The sequence below is a fragment of the Colletes gigas genome, unplaced genomic scaffold (assembly GCF_013123115.1).
Source record: "Colletes gigas isolate AHSC1104 unplaced genomic scaffold, ASM1312311v1 Colletes_gigas_Sc00020, whole genome shotgun sequence".
NCBI classification, from domain to species: domain Eukaryota; kingdom Metazoa; phylum Arthropoda; class Insecta; order Hymenoptera; family Colletidae; genus Colletes; species Colletes gigas.
Genome location: NW_025106649.1, coordinates 570,330 through 596,348, shown reverse-complemented (window position 1 = coordinate 596,348; position 26,019 = coordinate 570,330). Strand labels below are relative to the sequence as shown.

At 33.9% G+C, this 26,019-nt stretch overlaps 1 protein-coding gene across 1 annotated transcript in view; it reads left to right on the top strand.

The window, feature by feature from the left end:
* The window catches only part of LOC122400878 (neuron navigator 3), a 345,501-nt gene that overhangs the window by 30,740 nt on the left and 288,742 nt on the right, over nucleotides 1–26,019 (top strand). Inside the window, exons 3-4 of the mRNA XM_043402613.1 lie at nucleotides 2,314–2,431; nucleotides 3,129–3,181. Of these exons, the coding sequence (XP_043258548.1) occupies nucleotides 2,314–2,431; nucleotides 3,129–3,181 (171 nt within the window). The remainder of the gene's footprint in view (nucleotides 1–2,313; nucleotides 2,432–3,128; nucleotides 3,182–26,019) is intronic.

Here is a 26,019-nt window from a genome sequence, read left to right as displayed (position 1 = left end):
AAAATAATAGCTATGGTGGTTTAACCTTAAACTAATGTTGTATAATATATGTAAATGTAATTATTTGAAAATTTATGTAATTCTCCATTAGTTCATTATTTTTTAAATGCTTCAAAGGAAAGCTGATTGACCAATTTGGTAAAAATCAACATTAAGTAAAATAATTCATTTCAGATTGACAGTCCACTTAAGGGTTAAATAACGAGTTACTTTGTTATTTCTTTACTTCAAATTGACCAAAATAAGCAATCTTGGAAATAATAATTAACAAAAATATTTATTTTATGAAATTTATATAATAATTTATTTAAAGCTCTCTTCCCGAATAATTGAAAAATAGATATAATATAATATTCTGAAAAAGAAATATTTCAAAAGTGATCACAGCATGAAAATAATTACAAAATAAAGTAACATGTAATTTGAAATAATATTTCAAAATAGTGTAATTTTAGAATGTTTTTTATAAAAAAAAATCTATCGAAGACTATTTTCTAGCTCGATGAAAAAATTCGGGGATTGATAAATATGCCTGCGATGGTTGTTAGCTTCGATTAGCTTGCAGACCAAAAATGTCACGCTCTTTTTGTGAATGATAATGACAGAACCGTATGGAGTTCTTGCGTAGAAACGTCCAATTTGGGCGTCGAGCACCTGGCACTGCGTTGCAAATTGAATTCAAGATGTATCGTAACGACTCCGATGACTTTCTAATGCGTACGGTTCTTTACGGAATACTTTCCCAATAGCTAACGAGTAAAATCATAAAAACAACAGTTTAACATTTTATTCCTCTTAAAAAAGAATTTTACTCTTTCGAATATATTTTGTCTCAAAATTATATTCTTTAAAAGAAAAAAAAAAAACAGAATTTTATCGAATCTCTATATTTAAAGTTTAACATAAGCTACATTTGAAGTTTATTTAAACTTTCTCAAAATGTTAAATTATTTTTATACATTATACGTCATCCAATATTCACGAAAATATAAAAGAATAATTTTCAGTTTAAAAAATATTCTTAAGCTATAAATAATACTAACTTTTATATATCTTCTCTACTCTAATCTTCTCGACTCTAATTAACTTAATATTTAAAACTTTTGTAGTTTTCTATTCGTATTGTGTCAATCTTGGTCCATTAAATTTCTAATCTATCGAATATAAAAATTTTCCGTTCGTTTTCTCGGTCGTTTTAATCAAACTTGATCGTATTAGCATACAAATGCAATTAATTATTCATGAAGCTTGTAACGTACAATTAAGTTAAATAGTTTATGCAGTTCCCCGGTCGACGGTGACTCGAGGCATGTGCGGTTTATAGACTTCGGGCGACAAGCGTCGAGCATGGTAACTCGTTTCTCGATCGATCGATAGATCCTTATCTCTGGTGTAGACAAATGAAACGTTCATTTCTAGGGGACACGCAACCTAGAAGTCATAATCGACGCCCCTTGAAAATAATCGATCCATCGACCATTACCGTTTTCACCGTGTCGCGACGCGTTTAGTATACCTTAATTTATCATGCTCGAACCGTTGTTTCTAGTCATCATCGACAATTTGCAGATTGATCAGGTGTGTCAGGAGATCCTTCAAGGAAATTTCTACTCGTGTTTCATGGGAGAGCAATTTTGAAATCTTTTGGAATTTACAACTGTTTGCAATTTTCTGAATTTTAGAAAATATACTGCATCATATATGAGCGCTGGTATAATTTATTTTACAGATCTATGGCAGATAAAAATACCTGTCGGGAATGAGTCTCGAACGATGACCGTGGAAATAAATATTTATGAGAGAACGAGTGAAATAGCTTTAAATTTAGAAATGTTGAAAGAAATGTTATTTTCCATATAACATAATGAAAGAATTTCACTGTCTCTGAGATGCTTGTGTCTAAATATAGAGACTTATTAAACGTCAAATCGATAAATTGTTTCTAAAAAATATCTGATTAATACTGACTTTAAAGTCAATTTTATTAAAATAAATAATGATTATAATTTCCCTTCTTGTTTATTTTAACATTATTTAATTCTATTTTTAAAAATAAAATTTGTAAAATTCTAAAATAATTTTCTCTTTTTTAATATTCATCACACGAGAGTATGATTGTTTCTTATTATGTTTCAACGATATCAATGCAATTGAATATTAAATAAAGATTTTCGATCGAAAAATCATGGATAATTCATTAATAGTAATGTCGTTTCTGATATTATATTTATTATTGAGTTAATTACATTAGCCTGATGTTTTTCTAGGCGTAAGTCTATTTATTAATCACTAATTGTGCTTTTTTCTGTGCAGATCTACACGGATTGGGCGAATTATTACTTAGAAAAAGGTGGTTGCAAAAGAAGAGTGGCGGATCTTCAATCTGATCTGTGCGACGGAGTTCTTCTCGCTGACCTGGTCGAGGCAGTCAGTAAGTAAATCAATAGTAAAATTTTCCTCTATTTTAGTAAGCAAATAGACCAAACATAGTGAATGGAAAAATAGATATATTCAAAACAAGAAAGAATAACTAAATATATACCATAAACTCATTTGCTTTTATAAGAACTTCTGTGTTGATATTTTAGAGCAATTTTTTCAATGTATTAAGCCTAAAGAATCCATGAAGAGACCCAAAACATTGTCACGGATAAAAAAATTTCAACTACTAAATTTTTTGAAAGTTTTATGAAATTACAAGGAATTATTATTTTCTCTTCACGTAATATTAGGCAAAAGTAATTTTGTTAGATTCATTAACGAATAAAAATTAATTTCTTTCGTACTTAGCGTGTGATCGAATACTTTCAATAATATATTCGATTTTTAAATTGTTATTGCGATAAAAAGAATTTTTACGATTGTCGAACGGTTGTTGATTTTGCAATGAATGAAAGAGGTGCCAATAATCAAGTGGCAAATAACAGTACTGAATGGTCGAATCGTTTATGGTATTGGACAGTTACCCATAATACCTAAATTGACAGTGAAGTCGTTAGTAGATGGGGTAACGTGGTCACGTGTCGTATGCGCACGCCATATGCGATGAGCATTGATAAATTCACGATTTCCCCGTTAGCCAGCGAAAGGGCATCTTTGTATTAATTATCGTTCGTTCCTCGTTGCAGCCAATCAGAAGGTGATTGACGTTAACCGAAAGCCCAGAAACGCCCAACAAATGGTGAGTTTTTGTTTAAACGTTTACACTTAGTTCTCGAAACAAACGATACGTTTTGCTTAATAAAAGAACAATAGAATACTTTATTAGAAAATTAAAACTGTAGTATGCTTGCTTAGATCTGGATTCAATCTTCGTAAAAAAATTTATTTTAATTAATTTGTACGTTAAATGTTTGTATGTAAATTAATTTTACTGTTTGGAGCATTTTCAGATTTTTCTTTTGAAGATTTCTAAAAAATAAGAAACGCTTAAAAATGCTGAGAAATGATTTTGTATAGAAGCAATGGTGGATCATTTTTACTAAAGAATATATTATTGTTGCTTTTATATAGTTTTAATGATCTCTTAAGCGGTACAGGTTGTTGCAGTTTCTTTTAGAAAATGTATTTCCGAGACTGTCGGAAAATTTCTCGATAAAAGAACAATGGCGTGGCTCGAAGAAAACTGTACGTCACCCTTTGCCCGAAATAAACGTCTAAATAGCAAATTTAATAATAGGTGGATAGGACGCGGTGAGTCTATCGCGTGACTTCCTCCGTTCACCTGATATTACGCCTTCGAACTTATTTCTGTCGGAATTGGTTAACGATAAACTTGTCATTAATATTCCAATAACGAAAATTTAACGAAACTCGCCATGTTATAATTGCAGAGGACCTAATAACTATTCGAAATGATATTAAAAAAAAAAATCACGAATAAATCGGAAACCATTTCGAGTAATACAGTTACTCTTAATTTAAATAGCATCGAATATTATTATATTCATTTTATATTATTTTTTAAAAGCTTCGTTTTATAAACAATACTTTGCCATATTTTAATATTATACAGGGTGTGAAAAATTTTAATGCGAGATTCTAGAGGTTAAAATAAGACGAAAATCAAGAATATCAATTTGTTGATGAAAGCTTCGTTGAAAAGTTATTAAAAAATTAAATTAAAAAATTTCAAATCGTTCTGAAAAAATTAGTTTTGGTTGCGGGGCTCAATTACAATCATTTTTGGTGAATACACATACCCCTGAAATCCTATCCACTTTCGAGAAAAAAATTCAAGTGGGTACTGAAATTTTTAGACGAAATTAAAAAATTTCAAATCATACTACAAAAATTATATTTAGTTACAGGGGTCAATTACAATCATTTTTGGTCAATAAACATACCCCCGAAATCCTACGCAGTTTCGAGCAAAAAATTCGAGTATGTGTTGAAAGTTTTGGGTGAAAAAAAAGAATTTTGAATCGCCTTGGAAAAATTACTTTTAGTTTCAGGGGTCAATTACAAGCATTTTTGGTCAATAGACATACCCCCGAAATCCTACTCAGTTTCAAGAAAAAAATTCCTTACCGAAAATATAATTCCTGACCAAGAAATGTCTGCCTGAATTTTCATGCGAATCTTTAAAATGTTGTAACTGCTGAACAGATTTGACGATTTTAATGTTTCAAAAGGCAAACGACGCGTATTTTGGCGGAGAATATGTAGAAACTCTAAAAATATTGGACAAATTGCTCCTTGACCCCGTAAAATGAGAAAAACCCCATAAAAATGATCCAATTTCCAAACAGCCATAACTCCTACAATAGTGAATATATTTCAATGAAACCTTTTTCGGAAGTAGAGCTCTTGGGTACCTACAGAATAGTATTAAATAACTTTTCTGTAGAGCATCAAACAAAATTACTAAAAATCAAAAACGAATTTTCAAGAAGAATCGACAAGATACCTCTCGACGAAAAAAAAAATTTCGAATCGTTCTGAAAAAATTATTTTCGGTTACGGGAATCAATTACAATCAATTTTGGTCAATAGACATGCCCCCGAAATCCTACGCAATTTCGAGAAAAAAATTCGGATAAGTCGAAAAAGTTTGTGACAAAATTAAAATATTTCAAATCGTTCTGGAAAAATTACTTTTAGTTGCGGGGGTCGATTACAATAATGTTTGGTGAACAGATGTATTTCCGAAATTTTACGTATTTTCGAGAAAAAAATTCAGAAATGTGTCTAAATTTTACGACGAAAAAAAGAAATTTCAAATCGTTCTGAAAAAATTATCTTCCATTGCGCGGCTCAATTACAATCATTTTTGGTCAATACACATACCCTTAAAATCCTATCCACTTTCAAGAAAAAAATTCAAGAAGGTACTGAAATTTTTCGGCAAAATTCAAAAGTTTCAAATTGTTCTAAAAAAAATATTTTTAGTTGCAGGGGTCAATAACAATAATTTTTGGTAAATGGACGTACCCCCGAAATGCTACCTACTTTCTAGAAAAAAATTCAGCACGGATGGAACTTTAAATCTTAATAACTTTTTAACGAAGCATCCATCAACAAATTAGTATTCTTGATTTTCGTCTTATTTTGGCCTCTAGAATCTCCCATTAAAATTTTTCCCAGGGATGGCCAAACATCCTGTATAATTGGGACGTAGAATCTATTTTCGACTGATGAAACTAGTATACGATGGATCGGTGTTAATAATATAAAAAGTAAACCATATCTATCAATCAAAAGGCGTGTTTGTGATTACTTAGAAAGGTTCAGATCGTTTACACGAAATTTACAAGTACAATATATACAGAGTAAATTTAAGAACTTCCAGCTTATGGTGACGAGAGTCGATCACCGTGGCTTGCAGCGGTTTACGAGTTGTCTTTTAAAAATAGAAAGCCCATAACTGCATTTAGGATACGTAGATAAAATCTGAACGAGCTCTTCTGTGCAGCTGCATCGCGTAGAACCATTATAGATCGTTAATTACTTCTCTTTGCAATTGTACCTAGTAAAGACAACGGCTGTGATACGCGTTACTTCAAACATGATTCTAATTCGAGCAATTACTATTCTTTTCTAACGAAACGTTAACCACTTAAGATCGTAATTGGTGCTTTCTATAAACGAAACACGTGTCTCGTTTTTCCTTCGCCATTTTAGTTTTCACAATATTTCGCACTAAACTGCATTTTTCATTTGAGAACGTATTAGAAGGTTCACGTGTGATTATTTTAGAGTTCAAGGGATATATTAATACTCTTCTAAAATAGATTCGTTGTTTTTATTTAGGTCAAAATTTTTAATTTTGTATTTTATATATTTTACTATCCGAGAAAAATGAATACTTTGGCCTCGGATAATCTCGTTTAATATTTTCAGGGAGTATCAGAAATTTATAGAATTGGGAACTGGGTTTTATTTGTAATATTTAGTGGATTTCTCAGCGTGAAATTGTTAAAATTGTACTCGTATTTTGCAATGACCATTTAAAAGACTCAATGACTAAGTAATCAATCGAGAAATAATGCAAATTTGATAGAATTTAGTTTACGTACTTTTTATTAACAGAGAGAATAGATTCATGGAAATTAGTGAAAGAAGCAAAAGCTTCGAAAACAAAGTTTGCTTCGCTTAAGTGTTCCTCTCTGAGCGGTATTAAAAGTTACTACCATAAATTAAGGTTCACGTTGGATGTCGGATGTCAAGTGTATTATTTAACTTGTCGACCTACTAAACTTATCGAAAAGTTCCTTTAAACAGTCTGGAGCAAAGATTCTTCGAGTGGTCTCTAAAACTTTCCCAATATTCATGGCGACGCGAACTTATTATAGGTACTTGCAAACCATTGTCCTAAAATGTGTTTGTCTTAAAATTAAATCGAATGCACGGCACTTAACTGGGAAAAGTAATTTCGTAAAATTGCTCGAAAGCATTCCGAAGCACCGTGAAACTTTTATTTTATCGCGAAAGGAACGGAAAAAAAATATAGAATGGCACTGCTTTTTCTGAATTAATTTGAATTTGAAGAATACTGATTTTTGTAAATTAATTTTAATTCGAAGGGTAATACTTTTTCTGAATTAATTTTGATTTGAAGAGTACAATTTTTTCTTAATTAATTTGAATTTGAAGAGTATTACCTTTTCTGAATTAATTTTAATTTTAAGAGTACTAGTTTTACCAAATTAATTTGAATTTGAAGAGTACTGATTTTCGTAAATTAATTTTAATTTGAAGAGTGCTGATTTTAGTGAATTAATTTTTCATTTCAAGGGTACTATTTTTTCTGAATTAATTTTGATTTGAAAAGCACTAGTTTTTCTAAATTAATTTGAATATGAAGAGTATTACTATTTCTTCTTAATTAATTTGAATTTGAAGAGTATTACTTTTTCTGAATTAATTTCAATTTAAAGAGTACTAGGTTTTCCAAATTAATTTGAATTTTAAGAGTACTGATTTTCGTAAATTAATTTTAATTTTAAGAGTGTTAATTTTTGTGAATTAATTTTAATTTGGAGAGTACTGATTTTCGTGAATTAATTTTAATTTGAAGAGTGCTGATTTTTGTGAATTAATTTTAATTTGAAGAGGCTGATTTTCGTAAATTAATTTTAATTTGAAGAGTATTGATTTTTGTGAATTAATTTTAATTTGATAAGTACTGATTTTAGTGAATTAATTTTAATTTGAAGAGTACTTAATCTTGTGAATTAATTTTAATTCGAAGGGTACTACATTTTGTACTTTTAAAAGGTTCGTTAAAAGTTAAGGAAATTCGAAAACACGGTTGTGAAGAATGTTTTTTTCGCGCCATTTCTGCAAGATTGCTTTACGATACCAATTTAGTAAAAAGTTTGGGGAACTTTTTCGAAGTTCCTGGAAAGTTTCAGTGTACGTATAATAGCCGTCCCTACCCTCAGCCACGAGAAACGAGCGTGGTCCATCGTAGACGCTTTCCAATTTCGCGGTGCCGAGGGTAGACGATGGAAAGGAGAAGGGCTCCGGTCTATAATTAAAGCAACGCTGTTGCATTTGTGCCCGTGGCTCTGCCCGAGTGTGCGTACGCACGAAACAGTGCCCCGATAGCACGCGAACACCAAACGCGTACGGTAAAGCGCGAAACTCGAATCACGTGTTCCCCGTCAAGGCTCGCCCGCGCAACACGCGACTTATGCCTGCTGTCCACTTGAAACTTTTACTTTTCCAACAAAAACTCCCCCGCGCGAGCAGGAAAGCCTTCGTGCTGAGCCTCGTAATTTCTAGAAATGAGCAAAATTATCTGGATTGAAATTTCAAACAAGTGTAACACAGACAATTTTATATTTGTTATTTGTTCGAAGAAAATTGTGGAAAAGATTTATAGAAATGGGGGAAATTATTATATAAATAAAAATTTCGAAGAATCTCCATACTGAGAGTTACCTCATAATTTGTACAAATGGGTAAAATTATTGCCTAAATAAAAATTTTCAAGAGTGAAATTTAGATACTAAATTCCCTATTTGTTCGAAGAAAATTGCAACTTGACCTAGAAAATGAAATTGCGTTGCGTGTGCAGTATTACCTCGCTATATGCACGAATCTGGGTTATGGATACGTGCAACAGAGTAATCCCCACTACTGTTTACGTTTTCTCTGTTTGAGGAATCGTAGATTCGAGTGGATTTGAGGGAAGGAGTAGGTGAAAAGTGGGACGAGGAAATGTGATTTTCCATTTTTCATTCGTGACCCTCCCAAGAAATATAGTGTGACTCACTGGGGGGTCGTTGAGAATTACTGTGGCAGAGCACCTCGACCATAATAGTGGCTCTCGAGAGCAAAGTGGACATCATAGGTGCAAGACATTAATAGGTGTTGAGACTAGGGATTTGGACCAATCGGAAGTCGAAGCACGCCTTTACATTTATGGTAGTGTGGGGGAGTTTCTTTGATGTTAGTGCACAAAGGGAACTTATGTCACCAGTACGCGGTGCCTGTCGACCGCAGAGGGTTAACTCGTAAACCAGAGGAAACGCGCCCTTTAGGCTTACTCCACATTAAACAGGAAACTGTCGATTGCGTGGAAACTGTAAATCGTGGAGGATTTACCGTGTGTAAAATAGAATGTTCTCCCAATCCTACGGGAGATGTAATTATCGACAGATATCTTCAACGTCTCTTTATACATTTTTTAAACACTCCGTTACGAGAAAATTTCGTTAAACGTTCACTTTCTTTATCACAAAAATTCAGATACGTGTATATCTATTTCTTCGATATTTTTGAACGATTTTCCATTTATAGAATTTTGTCAATGATCACTGTCTCACGGTTAAAAATAAATGCAATTGTACCTCACCAAACAACACATTTTTAAATATGTACTTCCTTTTAATTTATCCAGTCCCGAACTTTTATTTTGCTATTTATCGTCCATTTATACAATAAAAATTCGTAATACTTTATTATCAATAGGAGAAAATGAATAACCAACGAAACCAACGTTAAATTCTTGTTCTTTATGAATTTTTGTTTTGACATTAATCGTCCATTTATACAATAAAAATTCGTAATAAATACTTTATTATCAATAGAAGAAAATTAATAACCAACGTTAAATTCTCACTTGTTCTTTATGAATTTTTGTTTTGTCATTAATCATCCATTTATACAATAAAAATTTCTAATGAAGTGTTTTAGCAAACGATGAATAGCAAAAGAAAAATTCACAAAATATTTATTATGAATTTACTAACAGTTCCCTCGACTTTACGATGGTTAGCGACAGATTAGTGATTAACTTCTGATTGTTTTAACAAACGTAGGGAAAATAAATGAAGTTCCGCCGTGTCTGTAACGTTTCTCGTATCAGGTGTGTGTTGTTTTTAAAAGAGTCATCGACCAAACCGGAACTGGTCGCCTGCGTCGCATCTCTGACCGTCCGAGTCGGTCCATCGCGATCTATTTCTATTTCACGGAGAGTCCACTCCCGTGGGAGTGACTCATACGGTGTATACGTTATTAGTCAACCGACCAGCTTCTAACGAGTTCACGGTAATCAATTATAAATAAAAGCAAAGCCTCGCGAACGAATACACACAACGAACAGAGAACTATTGACGCAGTCAGGAGAGGGCTCGTCATCGAATTACGCGTACGCCTAACTGTCCGAGTAATGCATGCTCTAGTTATCGAAAACAGATTACATTCGATGATATCTGTCACTTTCGTAGACCATAATCTCATTTCTATAGCCATAATCGCGCCCAAAAAAAATCTCTTGTATACAACAGTATTTATATCAATCAAGGTTTATTTGTTTTTTCTTAAATTTCGAATTTTTCCTTTTTATATTATCAATAGGAGGATAACCATCGAGACCAACGTTAAATTCTTATTTATTCATTACGAAATGTTTTGTTTTCTAATTTGATTTTACCCTCAACAAGTTATTTCTTCGATTCGTGTAATTAACTTTACGCGTCTGTGGAATTTTATTTACCCAAAGATGATTCAGAATCAGAGTCGAAGGCGTTTTATAATCGAATGTTTGACCCGATAGTGTAACTATTTGTTCGTCGAAGCGAGAACACGAAGTCGTGAAAGAGCATGAGCGAGCGCAAACATTCGATCACCGTCGTTTCGTTGACGAAAATGTTCGCTACAGGTGTCCTAAATATAGGTGGGATGTTTACGCAGCAGGTTGTAAGAGGGATTCGGAAAATCCCTCCCGGGAAACCTGGGTGTGGTTTTCCTGGTAATCTATCGTCGTGAAAAGTATTCGATTCAGAACTTTTCAGAGAAAAAAAATATTTGAAATAGAAATCTTCATATTGTTACAATTTAGGCAAAAGTGATCGATTTCAATTCCTTCGCTCATATTTTTTTTTTTTTTTTTTCTTTTTTTCGGGAACACAAACGTATCAAATTGTTTGAAGTTTCTTGAACGTTGGGTTCAAGTTACTGCGTTGGTTCGTTTAGTGGCTTCGAGTTATGCTAAATTTAGCACATTGTGAGCACATGATTGAAAGGCCACTATGTCGAAACTCCTGAAATACGTAATTTTTTTCGTGGAAACGATGGACACGAATGAAATTTATTAGAAATACTTGTTCTTATAGCAAAAGAGAAAACAATATTTTTTTTTGTAAACATACATAAATGTCTCTTGTCTTTATAATTTGTGTATTTTGTGTATTCAGTTTTGTCTTATTTTTTCCTGGAATTAAGTCACTGCTCCAAATAAAAATAGTATTCACAATATTTACTATTTTTATAACAAACTTATTGTAATTTTGAATTTACTCAATTGAAACGACCAATTCTGTATTTCATTCTTTCGTTAATTATTGTCCAGTGGAAGGAGATTCTCATTCATAGGCGGTGTGCAACTCTAATTGGCTGTTGCGTGGACGTCCATAAATCTCCATTCCTCCCACGGAAATTGAAATTTGTCGTAATTTTTAGTGGTTTCAAGACGCGTATTTTACACAGTTTAAATACAGCAGATCACATTGAAAATAGCCGACTATTCCTTTCGTTGTCCACGATTCTAAAGAATAATGCAAAATTTGTTGCAATATCAACGAACGTGTACGTATACTTTTTCTGTATTCAATCGTTTCATTCATCAAAATGTACATAAAATGAGAAAACCAAACAGGGTGAAAGAACGAGGTTTCACTGAAAAGGCTATTGTCGAAAATTCATATAAAACATATAAATAACATATCTGAAAAATTCTCCGCACCAAAAGTCGATTCCCTGAACTAAAATTCGTAAAAATTAAATTACTTCATCTGTATTATTTCATTGAATTGCAAAGTTTAGATATTTTTTGGTGCAATGAAAAATCAAAAGAATCGAACGTCAGTGAAGGAGAGAAACGTGATTTTGCAATTATTAAAAATTTGTAGGACATGGAGCCTACTCCAAACCATTCTAATCGAATACATAATTGATAAATCCATTATATCGAGGCTTTCGAATTAATCGAACGCATATTATTTGGTGAATCTCGATATATTATAGATTATTATAGATTATAGGGGTTTACTATAAGCGCGGATTTAACGAGTTATTCGAGAGTTTAAAATTGAAATAATTACCAGCGAGTTCGAGCTTAGTTTTCGGTCGTTCATATAAAATGCATGCGGGGTAGAAAATGCGCTGACCGTTCCCGGGCTCGTGAATTTCCATCCAATTTACTCGGTCATTGTGTATCCTGGAAGTTACTCTTTGCAGGAGCCCGCGAGAGGGTGGCGTCTTTTTTCCCCCCGCCCCCTCCCTGCGTTCTCTTCTCTCCGTGAAGTACGACATCGAATTAGTGAATCTTTCAGGAACGAGAACTCGTTCGACAATGTAGTTGCGTATCGGCCAGAAAGGAGACCTCATTACCTTTCCAAATCGGTCGTGCATTATACGTGGATACGGACAAGCAAACCGGAAGCCTCTTGTTAGAATTTATGCTAATTTTTTAGACCGTTTCGAGAATCGTCGCGGAAAGTGAATTTATTAAACTGCAAAATTTTCGAGATGTTCGAAGATGTTCAAGTTTAACAGAATACTTTGGATTTCTGCTTACTCGAAATCACGTAGAGATTTTACTGTCATAGATCAATGAATCTAATTTTTCATGAAATAATTCGAAATAGAGTAAACTTCCATTAATTCCATTTTTTAGGACAGAATCTGGCTTTTGAAATAAATACTATTTTTTATGATGGATCTTTTTTCTAAAAATTCTTTAAACTTTGCAAAAAGATGGTAATCACACTAGATTCATATTGTAGGTGTACACTTTCAGATTATCAGCCATTGTTTGTTTTGAGTAGCTTCAAATAGATTCTGCACTGTTTTGTGTACTACAATTGTACATGTCTTTTGCAGTGACTCAATTTTTATCGCCATTTTGAAAGTACGAATCTCTTTTGCAGTAACGTTTTCACCATTCAGAAATCGTACAACTGAGTACTCGTCGCCATTTTGAAAGCATGAAATAATGTTAATTATTCAATTTAAGACAACATACGAAGCTACCATCCCTAAGTACATTTAATTGTCTTACATTCACACTGAAACGCACATAATCACCTCGACCCTCGTATAATGGAGATCAAGTTAAAAAGGCGGGAAATTTAAATCGTAAAAATAGCCCATTTCGAACGTAACAACTTGGCAATGGTGAAATCGCCATTTCGATAGAACGAAACAATATTAATTATTCAATTTAAGGCAACATACGAAGCCCACCATCCAAAAGCACATTTAATCGATTCCCATCAACATTTAAACGGATATAACCTCGTCGACCCTCGTATAATGGAAATCAAGTTACGAAAGGCGGGAAATTTGAATCGTAAAAATAGCCCATTTCGAACGTAACAACTTGGCAATGGTGAAATCACCATTTCGAAAGAATGAAACAATATTAATTATTCAATTTCAGACAGCATACGAAGCCCACCATCCAAAAGCACATTTAATCGATTCCCATCAACATTTAAACGGATATAACCTCGTCGACCCTCGTATAATGGAAATCAAGTTACGAAAGCGGGAAATTTAAATCGTAAAAATAGCTCATTTCGTTCGCAAGCGAGTTAACACGATAGGGATCGTAACATGCGCGTTGAATCGCGGCCGTTGTAACAACCTGGCGATGGTAAAAGAGGAATTGGATCAGGAACACAGAGGTTCGGTGGTTATTTTTATGGGGACTGCTTTATAGTACGAAACTGACCCCATGGTATGAGCACCGGCCACGTGGGATACCTGCTTTTAAGGTCCGTATATGCAGCCACTACTCGACTCCCACTACCTGCTTGTTCCTACTTCCCACCCTCTCCACTTTTATACCGCCGTCTCTTTCTTTCTCTGCACCCTGCTAACACACTCTCCACCACCTCTCGACCCGACCAATTGCGGTGTAGCTTACCTCTACCTCGTGTCTGCGTTCTCTGTCTCTCGTCGGTTAGTGTCTCACGAGTGACCCGGTAGTGTGGATGCTGCGACGATCGCGCTCCTGGATCTTCGTGCCGCGAAAGATTCGGCGGGAATCCGACCCGGAATTATCGTTTGTCGTTTCTCAATTTCGTAAAAAATAATTAATCACGCGCGGTGACTTTATTAAGTCAAGTATAGTCGATCGGAGATTTTATTTTTCGTTTCTTTAATTATCGTTCGTCCAGTGTCGAGGATACGATTTCGAGTGAAACTTTTTTTTCATTTTGTGACAAACGGTGACTTTACTGAATTAAGAATAGGTGATTGGAGATTTTATTTTTCGTTTTTTAAATTTATTATGACGTTCATCCGGTGTCGACGATGAGACTATTTCGAGTGTAATCTTTTCTTAATTTTGTGACAAACGTTTGTTGATTTGACGATTAGGGATGAAGGCTTGGGAGGACTTTGTCATTTCATGCAAGATTTTCGGAATTATCAAATCAGTTCAGTTTAAATGAAGAATAATTTAGTCGCGAATAAAATCATTGAGAAGAGATCTTCAGAAATTGCAACGATTTCGAGTGAGTGGTAATTTTTGAACTTGAGAAATTCGAATAAAATAACGTTTCAAATTAGATCAAAATGACAGTAAAACGCATAGATTAGATAAAAGAAAATAGATCATTGTTGCTGTGCATCAAAATATGATTATAAAAATATTTAAAGTTACGAAAATATACGTAATACATTGACTGCTGTTTTCCACGTGCAAAAGTATCCTTCGCATTTGTTCAAATTATAGCGTGACTGACACGATTTTATTAATAATTGATGGCCAATAAAACCAACGCATAGCAATTTATTCGTAACGTTTGATCGATCGAACATTTTTATCTGCTCCTCGTGAAATATTTAATTCCACGATTGGAAACCTCAGTTTTTATTCAACGAACAGCGTACAAACAGAAATATTTATCCAGTCCAGAATAACTCGTCGAATATTTAGTTTTTTACGATAATAATCGCTAAAAATTCGAAATACTCGACAATTAACGATGTTATTTCATAGCACTCTTAATAACAATAGTGTCGTTTACCACGTTGTGTAACCAGGAAGTTTTTCATGCCTTTCTACTCACGCGAAACGACCCTGAGCATTTTTATCCTCAAGATTTGTTCAAATTATCGCGCAAAAGCTGGAAATGTCGCTTCGATAGTGGTCTCATTATTGCATGGTATTTCAAACGATATTAATCCGACAAGTTCACAACTATTAGAATTTATTTACGGTTCGCGATTTGAGGAAGCGGTGTATGTCAAAGTGTCGGTCACGGGTGACCGACAACGCGGCTCGAACAAAAAAACTGGTCACCGGTGCCCGCCACGGTACTCAACCGTGTTAATTCCGGACCAGTACTCGTGAAATCGTCTACGAGGACAACATTTCGTTTCAAGACAATTGGAAACTATATAATCTACCATTTAGTATTTATTTTTCTACTTTTATCGAAATATAATCCCATGCATCTTTTTTAACGTTTAGAAATTTTTGTAGCCTCTCAGTTAAAATTCTTCCACTGTGAATAGTTTTGAAATATATTGGAATTTGACGTGGTGGTCACCGGTGACCCCCATATCGATACTAGTAAAATTGTCTATGAGGTCACAAAATTTTATTTTAATACGATTGGAAACAATCTAAAATTCATCTTTCATCAAAATATATGAGTACTATTTAGACTTATTTTCTTTAACATCTCTTGACAATTAATCTTCTCAACTTTCTAGTAAAACGATCCTATCACTCGTGTATAAATAACTTAATGATATATTAAAATTTTACAAGTATTAGAGTTTTTTCATCGTGAATAATTTTGAAATATATTAAAAGTTTGAGGTCACTGGTAACCTCCATATAAACACTCATGAAACTGTTTGTGAGGCCCTAAAATTTTGTTTCAATAGATAATAAATAATTTTAACAGTTAATTTTACTTTCTGCCCTTCATTTCGTGCTCCTCTATCATTTCATTCATTGGTGTGACAACAATTGACTCGAGAACGGCAGTTTAAAAGCCGTTCGTTGTAAAAATACTGCAAACTTGGATGATTTGATCGACGAAACGTGGGAAAATGGACGAAACTCAGTTTCGATATTGCGTGTGCGCCTGGCCTCTATCTATCAGCGGTTAGTGTACGACGAGTGGTGGGTCTGTTACTACGGATGCAGTAACAGTTTCCCGTGTTATATTTTCGCGCTGGTGACGGTTAAACACGCGATACAGATGTCCTGCTGGCTCCACTATCTCAGGATTAAACAAATGGATGACTTGAATGTAAACCGAACGAAATCTTGCATCTTGAAAATGATACGCGTGCTCGATCGCCGGAAGCGACAGAAAAATTGTCTTGTAAATTCAACTCTGCGATACCACACCTGGTGTCTCCATTTTCAAACTCTCTGAGAAAAATTTCAAGATTTACCTTAAAATTAAAGAAAAAGTTTTGGTGCCATGTTAGATGAATTTAATTGGAAATGTATGTTAGCTTATCTGAAATTGTGGTAATTATTTGGTGAAAATAATCGAAAGAGTATTTCAGGTTGAAGAATTCAACGAAGCTTGAAAATTGAATAAATAATCTTTAGATTGTATTTAGTTATCCTGTATATCTTCTACAGTCGTAATTTAAGGAATTAGAAATGTATGTTAGCTTATATGAAATTGTAGTAATTATCTGGTGAAAACACTATGCAAAAGAGAATATTGAATAATGTATAACAGAAAAAGGATTGGAACTCAATTTTATTTTAATATTTTAATTCAAGTTCATTGACAACAGAAATAATAAATGGACAATTTATGTATCCCTTAAGATCATTTATTCAACGAGGAGGAAAGTTGAATTTTTTAATAAGAATAACACAATTTTTCTACGTCCACAAAAAATTATCTTCCCTGTGACAAAAATGAATAGAAAATGCAGCGCGTGGCTATACTATTCCGGGGTTGAATGAAAGATAAAACTATGGTAGTTAAAAATCTCTCCGTATCAGAAAGAGTATCTCTGTAATCGTAGGATCTAGGACTCGCGACCCTAATTTTTCCCAGAGATGAATGAAACCTTCCCCAAGTCGTACGCCTCTAGAATGAAGAAGTCCCTCGGGATATTAATAATTCTCAAGAAGATTTTAGCTCGTCTAAACTTTTGTCAAAAGCAGACAACCCACAGACAAAGTGCAATAAACGAAAAATGAAAGTAGAAGTCTTTTTTCTGTTCGTCCAGAGGTTCGTAGCGTCGAAACAATTGCATTAAAAATTCATGGTGGCCAATCAGGACGAAAATCGAAGAGGAAAGCGCGATCGGATACCGGTCGTGGGATTTGGTACGACCTTCTGCGGTGTAAAGGATACTTTGAAAACGATACGACACTCAATCGTCCCGTTCGTCGTGACGTTGTGTTCGGGATCCTGGTGGCTTGGCCACCTTGCTACGTTCACCAGGGACTCCTCTTTTAAGTGTCCGGCGTTATCCAAGAACAAAGAGGGGGCGTTATTGCTATAAAAGAGAAAGACAGGAGGAAGCAAAACGTCCGAGAATCTCCTTAAGAAGGTTTATAAATAGGCATGGCCAGTCGAAGCGATATTTTCGCTCTCTCGGGTGAAGCGACAATGAATTGGTCACGACCAAGACGACGACAAATGCCCTCCGTGGCTACTCTTTAACGAGATTCGCTCGCAATCGTCTCCGATAATCGTGGAAAACGTTTTTCTTTTTGTTTTCGAACAAAGTCTCCCCCCGTCGACGGATAATCGCGCACGTGGGCGGCCGAAAATTCGTGACCGGCGAAAATAAAGTGATACCGGTTGCAATTTGTTTTGACACCGCGGGTACGTAAATTCTCGAACTGTTGTCATTCGCCAATTATATACGTCGGTGATTCAAGAACCGTTTCCGTGGAACTAGATCGAAATAAACTTTGATCCTCGCCATGTGCCGTCCTTGTTGTCGCGATGCGGAACTGGAGCAGTTTTCGAAAAGTCGACAAGCGATACGAACGTGACGAAGAATACGGATCGTCCGCGTAGCAGGTAAATTTATTTAGTTTTGTCTACTTGTGCGTTCGTACGGATGGATTTTTAATGTATTTGGTGGGCTCAATGACAGCTATGAGTTCTCTCATCCTTATGTTTTGGGTCCTTTTTAAATTTGAGGAAGGTCGTCTCAAGTGATCAATTTTTCAATTGGAGTATTATGGAATACAATCAATTCTACATAGTAATAGAATTATAAAATGTAAGTCATTTTTCGTAATTTTGTACATTTATTTGTATGAATTTTGTACCCTTTAGATGCATTTGAAAAATTATTTCATCACAAAAATTAATATATTTGTTGGGTTCAATGATAGCTATGAGTTCTCACACCCTTATGTTTTGGGTCCTTTTTAAATTTGAGAAAGGTCGTCTAAAATGATCAATTTTTCAATTAGAGTATTATGGAATACAATCAATTCTACAAAGTAATAGAATTATAAAATATAGATAATTTTTCTTAATTTTGTACATTTATTTGTATAAATTTTGTACCCTTTAGATACGGGTGAAAAATTATTTTAGTAGAAAAATTATTGTATTTGTTGGGCTCAATGATAGCTATGAGTTTTCTCACCCTTATGTTTTGGGTCCTTTTTAAATTTGAGGAAGGTCGTCTAGTGATCAATTTTTCAATTAGAATATTATGGAATACAATCAATTCTAGAAAGTAATAGAATTATAAAATGTAAGTCATGTTTCGTAATTTTGTACATTTATTTGTATAAATTTTGCACCCTTTAGATGTATTTGAAAAATCATTTTATCGCAAAAATTAATTTTTGCTGATCTTAACAATACCTATACATTTTCTGTCTTTAACTTTTGGATCCTCTTCAAATTTGAGGAAGGTTGTCTAAAGTCATCAATTTTTCAATTAAAGCATTGTAGAATAAAATTAATTTTCAAAAATAATAGAATTATAAAATATGGGAGGTCATTTTTCTTAATCTTGATTCATCTGTACATTTATTTCTATAAATTTTGCACCCCTTAGATATATTCAAGAAATTATTTTATTACAAAAATTCATATGATTGTTGAGCTCAATAATATCTATATATTTACTACTCTTAAATTTAGGGTCTTATTTAGATACATTTGAAAAATTATTTTATCATAAAAATTAATATATTTCGTGGTCTTAATAATATTTATATATTTTCTACCCTCAAGTTTTGGCTCTTCAAATTTCAAGAAAGTACCTATAAAATAGGATTAATTCTAAAAAATAGTAGAACGTAGGAACTAATTTTTCTTCATTTTGATTTTCTTAATTTTGCACCCTTACGATGTATTTGAAAAATTTTTTTATCATAAAAATTCATATATTTGTTGGTCGTAATAATACCTATAAGTTTTCTCACCCCCAAAGTTTTAAGTAAATTAAAATACCATAGAATAAAATAAATTCTAAAAAATAGTAGAACTCTAGAATATAAGAGGTTATTTTTCTTAATTTTGTTGCATTTGTACATTTATATGGATGGCTTTTGTATCCCTTAGATACATTTAAAAAATTATTTTATTACAAAAATTGATGCGTTTGTTGATCTTAATAGTGTCTATAAGTTTTCTCACCCCTAAACTTTTTAGTAAATTAAACTATTATAAAATAAAATTAATTCTAAAAAATAGTAGAACTCTAGAATATAAGAGGTAATTTTTCTTAATTTTGTTGCATTTGTACATTTATATGGATGTCTTTTGTATTCCTTACATACATTTAAAAAATTATTTTATTACAAAAATTGATGCGTTTGTTGATCTTAATAATGTCTATAAGTTTTCTCACCCCTAAAGTTTTTAGTAAATTAAACTATTATAAAATAGAATTAATTCTAAAAAATAATAGATGAAATAATTTCTTTTTCAAACCATGTAGGAACGATTTGTCTTCTTCTAGTCGCTCGAACGACAGATTGATGATATTCACAGATAAATTCAACGACCCGATTATGTCACATAAAATGGCAAATCAAATAACAAGGCAGACAATTTGTCAATTTCGAAGCATGGAACACGAGTGCCAATTTGCGTTTTAGATTTGTAAAAATTTTGAACGATATTAAGAAAGATAGGATCGTATCGAATGAAACGCTCGCGACAATGATGGCGAACACGCCAGAGGGTAATTCTTAACGAAGTACATACGCTGCTTCTGCCTCGACCTTAGTCAGATCTGACACGATCACATGTGCAACAGACGACAGTTAAGAAAGTGCATGCTCCGCGTCATTGAGCCGTTGGTTCAGTTTTAATTCCACTCGTGATAGAAATAATTAGCGTCGTCGAGACTATAATTTCAATTTAAATCTCTGTGTGTTGCGAGCTCGGACGACCGTCGCGAGAAACTCTCGGTGAACGAAACCATCGAGGAATAGAAACGCAAAGAATAAATTCTGCATCGTTGGGTAAAAATTTCTTCTCGTTTAAAATAGCGATGAAATAGTTTTCTTATTGTGCCTCCTGGAATTTAGAAACGATACAAATAAATTAAAGATTTATGAATTCCAGATCGGTTTGCTCTATTTCTATCACTGTGCTCGAAGAAAACAGTTTCACTATCGTGCAATTTTTATTTTTCAATGCACTAATCTCGTATCATTTTGGTGTCATTATTATTCTAAATTTTCCTAAGAATCAATTTTTAATATTACGAGAGAATTTAAGCCGACAAGTTGGGGAGAGAAAACATTGTCAAACTGTTGAATAAAATTAATTGCCTTAACTATAAAATATTTAATAACTCGGAATTTGTAAAATATGGATGCAACGTGGGTTTTACTCTCGGATAACAAAACGTTCGAATAGGAGAATGGTCGGATGATCGGACGTTCGAATAACGGAGGATCTACCGTATTACTATTTGACAGTTCTGTTATTACTATTTGAGGTTTCGCTGGACAATCCTGACACCGCGTAATTTGACATTGGTATCTGTTGATGGAATGTTTGATCGGTATCTCGTGCCAGCGTATTGTCTCTTGAAATGAACATAAAATGAGTTGCATAACCGCCTGGCTCGCGATACGTACACACACGTCAGTCACGCTGCACCGGGTGTCGCGGAGTCCGACCACGGACGCAGGTTAATCCACTGTGTTCGTGTTTCTCGTCGAAGGACTCGCATACCTGTCGCACTTATATGACCTTACATAATGGTACCACTTCCGTCCTTCCAAGGATTCGATACCGTGTAAGATTCACCTGGGAAATATTATGTGGGAACGGTGTGTCTTTTGACAATCGTACATCGAACTCGATAATAACAATAAACTTAAACGCGTAGACTGTCAACTACAAGCACTGATTTCTCATCGAACTGTATTTCTAAATATCTTCTTAGAATTTCTAAATATTCTGTACTAAAATACGCGTTGTTTGCATTTTGAAACATTAAAATCCTCCAATCCGTTTGGAAATTATGAATTTTTTAACATACGCATGAAATTTTGATAGAACATTCCTGGTCAGATCTTATATTTTCGGTAAGGAATTTTTTTCTCGAAAATGAGTAGGAATTTTGGGGTATGTGTACTAACCAAAAATGATTGTAATTTACCCCCTCAAGCGACAATAATTTTTTTACAATGATTTGAAATTTTTTAATTTCGACGAAAAATTTCAGCATCTACTCGAATTTTTTTCTCGAAAACGCGTAGGATTTCGGGGGTATGCGTACTCACCAAAAATTATTATAATTGACCCTGGCAATCAAAAATAATTTTTTTAGACCAATTCGAAATTTTTCAATTTTGTCGAAAAATTTGTTCACCTTCCTGAATTTTTTTCTCGAAAATGCGTAGCATTTTGGAGGCATGTCTATTCACCAAAAATGATTGTTATTGATCCCTCTAGCTTAAAATAATTTTTCTAGAACGATTTGAAATTTCTTAATTTTGTCAAAAATTTGTCCACCTTTTTGAATTTTTTTCTCGAAAGTGCGTAGGATTTCGGGTATATGTCTAATCACCAAAAATGATTGTTATTGATCCCTCTAGCTTCAAATAATTTTTCTAGAACGATTAGAAATTTCTTAATTTTGTCGAAAAATTTATTCACCTTCCTGAATTTTTTTCTCGAAAATGCATAGGATTTCGGGTATATCTCTGTTCACAAAAAATGATTGTAATTGATTCCTACAACGAAAAATAATTTTTTTAGAACGATTTGAAATTTTTCAATTTTGCTGAAAATTTTGTCCACCTACACCTTGTCGATTATTCTTTAAAATTTGCTTTGATTTTTAATAACTTTGTTTGACGCTCTACTGCAATTTTGTTTAATACTTTTCTGTAGATATCCACGAACTCTACTTCCAGACTAAATTTCAATGAAATACACTCACTATTGTAGAAGTTATAGTCGTTTGAAAATTACTCTTAATGAAAAACTATATTTTTAAAATATATTTGAGACTTCTATAAAATATCCTGAGGATACTCGACTTGCTAAACAACCATGATAGGTTAACAAATGAAGAACGAATATGGCATCTGTGATCATTCCTGTTTTCTATGGCTCTTATTGAAAAACTATATTTTGAAAATATATTTTACGCATGGAGAAACTATGCTTGTATGGCGTACGTCGCGATGGCGTAATTTCATTAAAATTCGCCGGCTCGCGAATTTTTCAGATCGCGGCGAGGAACTGGTGGCCTCGTGTGTAATTAATCAGAGTATGGCTCATCGACTCGCGGGCGTTTTACACGCGCGCGAGCGTACGCGGAATTACCGCAGCCGCGTGCAGCGACGCGCGATCGTCGAATCGTCCCTCTTTCTCTGGACGCCGAGCTTTCAGCGAGATCTCACTCGCGTGCTGTGTCACGGGCGAATTAGTATCTCGTTAACACAGCGCATCGTGTTCGCAACGTTGCGTAGTTGCGGCTGATATATCGTTGACAGTCGCAACGTTTGTCCCGAAACGCGGAAAAAGAAATACCGTTGGCGCGGGATCGCCATTGCCCCGGGGCAAAATTATCGTTTCAATACAGCTGTTGAGAGAGCAACGGAGGGCCTCGCGTTGAAATATTGTTAATTAACGGATAGCAGAGGACGATCGTGACGGTCCTGGGACCCTTGGGGAATTTACCCGGATGACCAATTATTTAAAAAAACAAATAAGTGTTGAAAGTTGCAGTACTCTGCTTCTTAATATCTGAAATTAATTTTTCGCATCGATGCTTTCTAACCCGAGACTCGCAACTGCACTTTTATCACGAGTGTACCGCAAATCTTTTTGTTTAAATTTTGACATAAACTACTCATAGAAGTATTGGAATATTATATTCTATTTGTGTAATATTATAATGTGTACCTTGTTAAAATATATTAAAAATTAATCGAAGATGAAAATAATACTTAAATCCAATTGAAGTGCACAAGTGACTTGTTTATTAAATTTAAAGATTTTCTTGTTAGTATATTGCAAAAATTACTGTACTGTATTGTTCTCTTCTTATATCAAAAACTATGAATGTGCAATTTGGTGAATTATAAAAATATTAAACTGGAGAAATTCATGAATCAAGCTTAGTATACAGGGTGTCCGGCCACCCCTGGGAAAAACTTTAATGAGCGATTCTAGAAGCCAAAATAAGACGAAAATCAAGAATACCAATTTGTCGATTGAGGCTTCGTTGAAAAGTTATTAACAAAATTATTAATAAAATTTGTCCACCTACACGAATTTTTTTCTCGAAGGTGCATAGGATTTCGAGGGTATGTCTAATGACCAAAAATGATTGTAATTGACCCTTCCAACTGAATATATTTTTTCCAAAACGATTTGTGATTTTTTAATTTCACCGAAAAATTTCAGCACCTAATCGAATTTTTTTCTCGAAACTGCGTAGGATTTCGGGAGTATGTCTTTCGACCAAAAATGCTTATAATTGACCCCTCCAACTGAATATATTTTTTCCAAATCGATTTGAAATTTTTTAATTTCACCGACAAATTTCAGCACCTACTCGAATTTTTTTCTCGAAATTGGGTAGGATTACGAGGGTATGTCTAATGGCCAAAAATGCTTGTAATTGACCCCTTCAACTGGAAATATTTTTTCCAGAACAATTTGAAATTTTTTTTTTTCGTCGAAAAATTTAGGCAACCCCCGTCGATTTTTCTTAGACATTCGTTTTTTATTTTTAGTAATTTTGTTTGATGCTCTACAGAAAAGTTGTCTAATATTTTTTTGTAAGTACCCATGAGCTCTATTTCTGAAAAAAGTTTCATTGAAATATATTCGCTATTGTAGGAGTTGTAGATGTTTGAATATTGAACCATTTTTATGGGGTTTTTCTCACTTTACGTGGTTACGAAACAACTTTTCCAACATTTTCATACTCTCTACATATTCTCCACTAAAATACTCATTGTTTGCTTTTTGAAACATTAAAATCCTTCAATCTGTTCAGAAGTTACAACATTTTAAAGATTCGCATGAAAATTCAGGCAGAAATTAGTGGTCAGGAATTATATTTTCGGTAAGGAATTTTTTTCTCGAAACTGAATAGGATTTCGGGGGTATGTCTGTTGACCAAAAATGCTTGTAATTGACCCCTGTAACTAAAAATAATTTTTCCAAGATGATTCGAAATTCTTTTTTTTCACCCAAAACTTTCAACACATACTCGAATTTTTTTCTCGAAACTGCGTAGGATTTCGGGGGTATGTCTATTCACCAAAAATGATTGTAATTGAACCACGCGACTGAAAATAATTTTTTCAGAATAATTTAAAACTTTTCAATTTCGCCGAAAAGGGGTGACTGAACACCCTGTATAATCACTATTGTTACCTAAAATTTATGGATTCAGAATAGAGTTAAATAATATTCTGGTATAAGGGGCAGTACAATAAATATCGAAAATACTAAAATATATTATCTTCCGGTATATCTACTAGCTTCGTGGTCTTAGTATTACTTTATTATCTTCTTAAAATTACATTTGACGAACCCCTAATTTCGAATCGTACATTTCGATGTTAAAATGATTCCGAGATCACAGGTAAATTAGATCACGTTGAAGATGCGAGAGCCGATAAGTATAAAGGAACCACGAGATGGGGACAAAAGGTTTTGGCTCTTGGAGACCACCGAACCCCATCTTTGGTCTCTTTGCCACTCTCCATCGTTGTATTTCAGAGACAAAAGGCGCAACCCTGCAGGCACAACGTGCTTCATCTTTCAAACAGAGTGGCAAGCATGAGAGTTTGTACACCTAAGAGCCTGACGCAATTTACTGTTAGAGGAATGGCCTTGAGCAACCAAAATCTTTTCTTCAAACAGGAGACGTTGATTGACCGTGATAAAAGAGACACGACCCGACGAGGAAATTCATTCTATTGACTACGTTAGCGTTCCTTATTTCTTTTAAATCGAAGTATACAATTTCAACATTATAATACTAAGAACTATCGTTTATATAAATAGATAACAAAAAATTAATTCATTGATTCAAAAGTATTTTGACAAATTTCATTTACACACTTTGTTCGTAAATAAAAACAAAATAAAAAATTTATCCCCAACTCGTTCAACCGGAAATAAAATTTTCAATTACGTATAAAATGGAATATCTTCGCGTCGTGAATAAATTGTACGTTGTGTTTGTTGGTTATCTGTTATTCGAATCAAATTTCGCCCGTTCTTAGTGGCGCCGTGATTAGGAATCCGTGCGTCAAGCTACAATTGCGTTGTTTCGTGGAAAAACTCGATGTGCGGCAACAATAGGCGCGCGTGTTTTTTACGCGTTTCGTCGTCGACCCGTTCTGAAAGAGTTGCAGCAAAAAACACGGCACCGTGTTTGACGAATGGGAAAGAAAGGCCGTAGGAAGTCCCTGACGGGAAACGCGGCCTTTAGAAAAAGAAGTCAAAGCGGCACGAATACGTTTCTCTGCTACATTTGTCACCGAATACCGAGTATTTTAAGTGTCGATGGAGACCGGGGAAAAAAGCGAGTTCGGAATGTGTGCAATACTGTTCCGCCATTCAAGCTACCAGGAACAATTCTATGCAAATA